Source organism: Chaetura pelagica, unplaced genomic scaffold (genome assembly GCF_000747805.2).
Source record: "Chaetura pelagica isolate M959 unplaced genomic scaffold, ChaPel_1.0 scaffold85, whole genome shotgun sequence".
NCBI classification, from domain to species: Eukaryota; Metazoa; Chordata; class Aves; order Apodiformes; family Apodidae; genus Chaetura; species Chaetura pelagica.
In genome coordinates, this window is record NW_009953505.1 from 2,658,248 (window position 1) to 2,667,070 (window position 8,823).

At 39.1% G+C, this 8,823-nt stretch overlaps 1 protein-coding gene across 1 annotated transcript in view; it reads right to left on the reverse strand.

Annotated features, from left to right (window-relative positions):
- Nucleotides 1-405: 405 nt before the first annotated feature.
- The window catches only part of GUCY1A2 (guanylate cyclase 1, soluble, alpha 2), a 140,864-nt gene continuing 132,446 nt past the window's right edge, over nt 406-8,823 (reverse strand). Inside the window, exon 8 of the mRNA XM_009999422.1 lies at nt 406-1,300. Coding sequence (XP_009997724.1) covers nt 1,093-1,300 — 208 coding nt within the window. The 3' untranslated portion in view covers nt 406-1,092. The remainder of the gene's footprint in view (nt 1,301-8,823) is intronic.

Here is an 8,823-nt window from a genome sequence, read left to right on the forward strand (position 1 = left end):
TTCTAGATGAGCATATAATTTTTAATAACTGACCTCTAGCAGGACCATAAATCCTACCAAAAAATGTGAAAAACCAGTATTCAGAGAGTTGCTAGTGTCTGACGGAATTTCTCAGAAGAAGTTTTCACCAGATCAAAATTTTTAAAAAGCCCAGGACCTCTACCAAAAATCAGTTTGGCTGATAATGTAGTGGGAAACAAGCTGTACTGGACAGAACTTTCTATTTGTCAATACATTGATCTACAGTTTGTCTGCATTGTCCTGGAAGGACTGGACATATAGCACAAATACTGGACATTATTTTATATAAGCAAAACAATGCTCATCTAAAGCTTTAGCATAAACATCAGGTAAAGAGATTTACCAAAGAGTTTTCTTCTGTAAAATATTGATATTTTTGTTGCCAAAAAAGTCAAGAAATTACTTCTTCCCACTTGCATAACAATAAGGTTTGATAGCTAGAATGTATGAAATATACAATAGCTTCTGAAAAGCTAAGCTCACTCAGTTTACAGTATGTGGAATGTAATTATCCAGAAAGTGAAATATGTATAAAAATAGGTAAAATTCCTACAATATTTGTATTGAATTATAATTCCTCCTGCCAGGAAGGTTACAATAGGTCTACAGTATATATATGAAATGTTTGTTCATAAAGTTAAAAAACATCATTACCTTACTGGAGAACACATTAAATGTAGGAATGCATAATCAGAACTGACTCAATTCTGCTTAGCTGGTGCAGATCTACAGAGAACCATCATCCCTTCTTCACAAAACAAAGCTGACCTCTAATTTGAGAGTTGGGGTTTTGTTTGGTTTGGTTTGTCATAGAGGGGCCAGACTGAAGTTTATGCAAGAAATTCCTCTGGAAGTGGAAGTACATTGTTTAATTATATTTTTTTTCCCTGTCTCCACTTTGTTTACTGACAGCAGTCACCCACCTTTTAAATTATTATTGCCTGACATTACACGGAGCTTTTCCTGCTTGTTCAGAACAAGGCAGTGAAATAGAAAGAACCTCCAACTCCCCTGTCATGACCCAGTTCTGGGCTTGTGCTTTTCTGACGAGTCTTTGATCTGCAGCAGGCCTCATAGGCTTGTCTCCCGGAGGAACATGGTACCAATGTTGTAAGAAACTTTTCTGACTCTAGCAGATGTGATGGAGGGTTTTGGCGGCTTCTGACCACTTTTGACCTCGAGGAAGTAACAGATCCCAGGAATTTCCTTTGGAAAGTTTTCTGGAAGCTCTTCACGGGAACGAGGGATAAAAATAAAATTTTCTTCCTTTTTCAAAAGCCTAGGGAAAAAAACAAAACAGACAGATATAAAAAACTGGAAAACACAGTCAAGAAACATCTATTTGGAAGGGACTGATCCTATCTGGTCCCAAATAAAAAATGAGTTTAAAGTGTTATGTAACATCAAAAAAACCCCTAAGCCAGGATCCTCAGCTGATATGTATTAACTTAGCATCATCCACCTCAAGGAGCTCTGTTGACTGAGATCAGCTGAGGAGATGGCCCAAATAAACACATTCTCTGAAAATCAGTGTCAGCATTCAGAAAGTCATGTACCAGAAAGGGAACCCAATTCACAATGATCAATATCCATAATGTATCATTTGGCTCACTTTAAACACTCCAGTCAGGCCAGTTGTGCAGAAATGAACATTTTGGAGTGACAACCACCACCAGGTCTCCAGCTGGAAAGCAGTCATGAAGGTGACAGTGTCTGGCAGCTCTCACAGGTAGCAGAAGAGTGGTCAGTTTGTGCTCTTCATGTACTTAGTAGTACTGCATTTCATAAATCAGGATGAAATACAGCAAATCCAGTTTCAACAAAAAACAACCAACCAAAAAACCAGGATCAAATCAAGAATCATGCTGGATCTGACATTATTCATCAAAAGTACCCACAGGTTTTATGTGGTTGATCTGGCTGGGGTCAAAAGGGGATACAGGTTCACGGGAGCCAGGAAGCCATCCTCCAGGCATGCCTACACAAGTGGTAAAACAGCATAGGCCTGACTATACACCTTTATGCTATTTCTTGTCTTCCTCCATGTGGAGAAATCTGTCTCTAGCTAGATCTGAAACTTTGGGGCTTCTTTATCAAGTATCCTCCATGAAACTAGTTGGACTTGTAGAATAAAGAAAATCATTCTATGCATTTTCTTTTTGCTTCCAATAAATTAGGTTGGGGTATTCAATCCCTCACAGCATTGAAAAGAGCAATTTTGAGGTAATGGTAAATTCTGAGCACAGTTGGATATATGAAAGCTGTCTTCATCTCTTCCCCTCCCAAGGTATTTATTGTCTATCAATTTGAAGCTCTGAAACATCAGTGGGACAAACTTTATCAGCTTCAGTGGATTTTGCAATAGGTTGTTTATTTAATGTCTTTGAAGCTGATTTCTGGCAAGTAAATGAATGAATAAATCCTGTTGCCAGGAGAATTCTCTAGGTTTCTCATCACCTGTAATGGCACTTCCTTCACTAAGTGTTTTTTGTGGGTTTTGGCTGAGACAATATGTGTGACCTCATTGAAATATAAAGGCATTTTCTTCCCAGCATTTAAATAATCAGTTGGCTATAAATCCAACAATGTTTTTGCCTTTGAAATTCTGTGGTGGTCCTTCTTTAGTGTGTGGTTTGAATATCACAGTCTATTTTCCAGACTGTCAATTTTATGATCAAAATACTGTAATATTTTCTGAATTGCATGAGAATTTGCAAAGACGTCTGCAGAGAAGCTCCTCTCTTTTAATCTCTGCAGTGCTAACAGCAAATATTTTGTCTTTTAAAACTACAGGCTTAATACACTGAAATAACTCTTTGCCACTTCACAAACTAGATTTCTGCAAGCAACAACTGAATTCCTAAAACTTTCTGAGCTAAATCTGTACACAGTCACTTAATTTCTTCTTCCCTAAACTGACTATTTACTCTGAAGATTCTGGCCCTCTTAAAAATCAATGGTTTCCTTCTCACAGCCTAACATTACTTAATTGTAATGACAGTTATACAATTCTGAAACTGTAAAATATATATATATATATATATTCTTTGATTCAGTTCAGGGCTGGCACTGAGTTTTACACAATTTTCTCATAGAACAAAACCACAATATATTAATTTAAGGTCTTCTTTTCACCTTTTTTGTGAATTGTAACTTGGTTGCAATGAAATGCTATGAGAGTATCAAAGTTGCCAGGAGTGATGCATGACAAACAAATTAGTCCTTTGGAAATTCTCCCACTGCTGTAGCTTGTGGTAAACTCCACATCTCTATGTTAGATGCAGTCTTTCAATCAGCTACTCACCCTCAGAAGCTGTCTAGCTGACCTTTTATTGAAATAACATTTCAGCTCACAAACAAGCATAGTGGGAAACTCTCTTTACCAAATTTAATGGAAGCTACTTATGATCATATTCTATATAACTTACTTAGTTTATAATTTTTAAGAAAAAAAAAATAAATTGCTGGCTTTTGTAATAATATTGTTAGAAAAGCTTTAGTCAGGACAAAAATGGCCTCTTCTTAGCATTCTCCTAAAGAACAGGTTCTTCAGATTCCTTAAATATATTGGTCCTTACGCTTGGTTTCCTAGACTGAGAATGTGATCATTGTTCTGAAATTGCTTCTGATTTCTTACAGCTTTGTGAATACACTAAATAAGTAAGTTACCTGCTAATTTTCAGTGTTTAGCAGTGAACACATTTTTTGCAGAAATCTTGGCTCTTATATTTAGGCAATTAGTGATGTTAAAAAGAAAACAGTAGCTAATAATGGCCATGGCCCAGATCTACATCCCTAAATTTCTTGTCATGTGTAGAAAGAACCACAAAAGAACCACTGCTTCTGCCAAGCAGCTGAATGAATAATGCAGAACCTCAGTGGGGGCAAGGCCATGTCACACAGTCAGCTTTTACATTTCCCTTCTGGCTCAGGTGAAAAGCCAGTGTAAAACTTTTGGTCTGGAAGGTTTCCTGGGTGGTGGCACCCAGTTCTAATTGTTTGTCTCAGCTTGTAGACCATTCTTAGAACATCTTGTTGTGACCAAGTCAGATTGCCTGTTAAAATCTGACAGCACAATCTATCTTTCACCTTCAGGAAACTGTTCTTTATGTTGAAGGTGACAACATACTGGAACAGGCTGCCCAGGGAGGTTGTGGAGTCTCTTCTCTAGGGACATTCAAGACCCATCTGGGTGCAGTCCGGAGTAACATGCTCTAGGGGATCCTGCTTAAGCAGGGCAGTTGGACTAGATGATCTCTAGACGTCCCTTCCAACTCCAGTGACTCTGTGATTCTGTGATTATGCGGCAGCTTAAACTCTACATAGAATGTCCCCAGATTGTCCTGCAGTCACAGAGCTTATGTTGAAGTTACACAACCTCGGCAGTTCAGGAATATGCATATAACAACTAGGCTGAACATTTTTCAAAGCATTTATCTCAGCTGTATGTCCTGCATCACTTCTGTGATGCAATATTGCGAAGGATACTTTTATAGTAAATTATTATCAGGTTAAAAATTTCTGATTCCACCCAAGGGGTTGGATATTCAATTTACAATTCAGTGCTTAACTTGTGAAGATCAGGCAACTCAAGCATTGCTATAAATTGCCTGGAACTAGGTCTGCCCTCAGTTTGTCTTCTTTCTTGATGTATCAGGGGAGGGAGAACTTCTCAAACACTGATTTGTAGCTGATTAACTTTGACAGCTTCCTCTTCTAACCTGAAAGCTTCCAGAATTGTTTAAATTCTTGTTCTTTCCCTTCCTTGGTGTAAATGCTGTTCCTTTCAGACAAAAAGAGATGGTATCAGAATTATTCAATTATTTTTTTTTATTTTCAGTTCCTTCATTTAAAATATAAATATATATCAGTATGGAAACAGAAAATGTTATTTTCTAGTGGAAACAAGCATTTCAATGGCAGAAGATCTGTGTATGAATAAAAATTGGGATCATACTTAGTGGGAACTTTGAAGCAGATTTTAAAAGCTGTGACTCTTTTTTGCATAGATGAAATGATAGAATAATTATAGATTGAAGTATTTTTGCAAGAAGCAGTCACATTTTCATCAGAGAGCTCCTATATTCATAAAATGAACTAAGAACAGTTTGTTATTATAGAATTATTAGTTGCAAGGCCCTCTATGTTGAGTGCATGCTTTCCACAATGATTCTTACTCTCCATGCCCACTGGAAAGCAATTTCACCTCTTCATCTCTCAGGGATGTCAGACCTTTGTACTTATCCCTGGATGCTGTGAAGATAAATTAATACTCACACAAAATGAAGTACCTCTGTTTGCTCTCATGCTTAACAGGAAGAATGGCTGCAAATATTTTATTATTTTTTTTTGTGGAAAGCAGGCTAACCCTCTCTACTCCTCCCCAAACAAGATATAACCACTGCAGGATCTGTCAAAAGGAGGAGTAGGATGGTGAGAGAAGCAGTAATTTAGCAGCTTGAAGTGGCAACTCCTTTAGAAATATGGAAGAGCAACTCTTTCAGAAATACAAGAGACAATCTTTCTTCAGAACCATAGTTCCACAGCTAAGGGAAGAAATTATTACCATGTGTGTTAACTCAACTCTAGCTGCTTTGAGAAACAGCAGTGCTGAGGAAGCATTCACCCAGCTTCAGCATGCTTTAATACTTCGAGTCCCACCATGAAGGCTTCAGAGGACACATTGCCCATACAGTGTCTGAAATCCTTTAAGACCTCCTCCCCACTGCTGTGACGAATGCTTGCTGGACATGGCTCAAATCCCAGCAAACTTTGCAAATCCCAGCAAATGCCAGCAGGCTTGTTCAGCTGCAGAAGCCCAGCACACAGTTTGTAATGCTTTTGTCTTGTCTTTTACACCGGGCTTGTCTTAAAAGCCACCTTCAGGCCACGCAGTCAAGATAAATCTTTTCAGAGTCAACAGACAGTAAGAGGCAAGCAAGCAGGCCAGGTAGTGATGTAGCCCATCCTTGGTCAGGCTCCTCCTCTTGCTTGCCAAGCTTGCCACTCACTGTCTCCTGACCACAGGAGCAGTTTAGGAGGATCCATCTCCTTGGAACAAAGAACAGCGTCTTCATCTGCCTGATCAGTTTGCTCCCCTCTGTCTTTCTCAGGCCCTCCACAAAATGTACAGTGGATATACTTCACAGTATATCCAGTTCCTGAGATAGGTACCTCACAGCTCCTGAGATAGGTACCATAAATTGATACGTCCATTTAGAGATGCATATATAATATGAATGATATTGTCACTTTCAAACACATGTTCATATCTAATTAGATATGAGACTAATGATAGCATTTGCTGTTCAATAAACTACGTAAGAGGAATATAATGTTCAAGTAAGGCATTGACAACAGCCAAATATTTATTCAGCTTTGGTTTTGCATAGATATACCTTTTAACCTCTGTATAATGAATTTCCACGTACTCCAAATAAAAGTCACATTATGATACAGTTTGACAATTTGCTGAATCAGAATTTAAAAACCCACCCACTCAGAACTGAACTTCAATGTAAACTTCTTTTAGGAATATTTGGACAATATCTCTTAAAGACACATAATGCACTACATTAAAGGGGAAAATGCACTGCTTTCCTCAATACAGTCTACACCAAAAAACACAAAGTAGTCAAGTCAATCTGCCATGAACGTTATATTTCACAGGGTGAGCTATGCACACAAGAAAAGGTTCTTTCTGCTCTAATTCTGAAAGAACTGTAAAAACTGAAATAAACTTGGTTCACATCCAGCTATTAAATAGTACAATTGAAAAATTTAATTAATTGCTTCCCAAATGAGTTATCTGAAGACTACTGCTGGATTGCTGAGCCCTTCCTCTGTGGCAGCAAGTGTTGGTCAGTTCACAAGCTGGGTATCTGGTTTGATAACAGGCATTAGCTCATTTTTTCCCAAATTAGTTCAGATGATAAATTATTATGGCACCCATTAGAAATATTGGTAGGCTGTTCATAAAATTTGCTATTTTAATGCCAAAAATCCATACACTTGGTCCTAAATTTTTAATTTCTCCCTCAGTTTTTATACATGCCAGAAAGACCAGGAGACTGAAAAAAACCCTGACTATATCTGGATCTAATTCATGTCACATTTTGCTTTATTGTTATTTAGACTATGGAATTTTGTGCATTGGTGTTTTTTCTTCATACAGATCAATTGTAATAAGATTATGAAAGGACCTGCCATGATTTTTTAATGCAATATACTGTGTATCACATGATGCTCAGCATGGTGAATGCCTATCACTGATCTTTAATATTTTTATTTCTCACCCACCTAAGCAATAGGAATACTGGATCTCTGGTCTGTTTGGGACATTAGAGAATTAGGTTCAGTGAACATGATTGTGCCATCACTAGCAGAGAGGCTCCAGGCTTTGTGTTGGTCTAACCGTGCTGGTCTCAGGACTTGTCTGGATTTTATAAGGTTTGAGCTGTTTGCAGTTTGAGCAGTTGTCCGGCAGTGAGATGACTAGTGCTGAAATACGTTTTAGCTTTAGTTTAGCTGTGTGGAACTGTGGTGTAACATATGCTGTTAACTAATGAACAGTGATTTAACAGAGTAGAGTGAAGTACCTAAGAACCTTGAGTAAAAATTTACTGTCACAAAGCATAAGCACAGGTGGACAGCAGAGGCCCCAGGGCCATAATCTCAAATCACAGTGAATCACAGGGGTGCAGCCTCGTGGAGGCAGATAACACCAGGAACAGAATAACAAAAATAAGCCAATGCATTTTGACTAGAGATCTAATACTTTACAGAATCGCAGAATCGCTGGAGTTGGAAGGGACCTCTAGAGATCATTTAGTCCAACCACCCTGCTGAAGCAGGATCCCCTAGAGCACATTACACATGACTGCATCCAGGCAGGTCTTGAACATCTCTAGAGAAGGAGACTCCACAACTCCCCTGGGCAGCCAGATCCAGTGCCTTTCACTCTCACAGTAAAGAAGCTTTCCCTGATGTTCAGATGGAACTTCCTGTGTTCTAGTGTATGCCCATTGCCCCTAGTTCTACTGCTGGGCACCACTGAAAAGAGCCTGACTCCATCCTCCTTACACTAGCCCTTTAGATATTTACAGACACGAATAAGGTCTCCTCTCAGCCTTCTCTTCTCCAGGCTAAAGAATCCCATCTCTCTCAGCTTTTCCTCTTAAGGGAGATGCTCCAGTTCCACAGTCATCTTTGTTGCTCTCCACTGGACTTTGTCCAGCAGTTCCCTGTCTCTCTTGAACTAGGGAGCCCATAATTGAACACAGGATTCCAAATGTGGCCTCACTAGGGCACAATAAAGGGGGAGGATGACCTCTCTTGACATACTGGCCACACTCTTCCTAATGCATCCCAAGATACCATTCGCCTTCTAGCTCCACTACATCTTGGTATTCCTCATGGGTTGCCAATCACCTTTTCCACAGGCCACAAACTTTCCTTTTGCTCCTGAGGTCCAGCCAAAGCTCTCTATTTAGCCAGGCTGGTCTTCTTCCCCACCTGCTCATCTTTCGGGACCTGGGAATGGCCTTCTGTGCCTTTAAAAGTACCTCCTTGAAGTATGACCAGCCTTCCTGTGCTCCTTGGCCCTTCAGGATTGTCTCCCAAGGGACACTCTTAACCATGCTCCTAAACAGGCCAAAGTCTGCCCTTCGGAAGTCCAAGGTGGTCTTATAAATCTCATTGTGCTTCCTTCCTGAGCATAGAAAATAGCATCATTTTATTCAATTCAGCAAAATGTAGATTAATTAATTGGACTAAGGATATTTGTTTGTGTCTATTTATAAG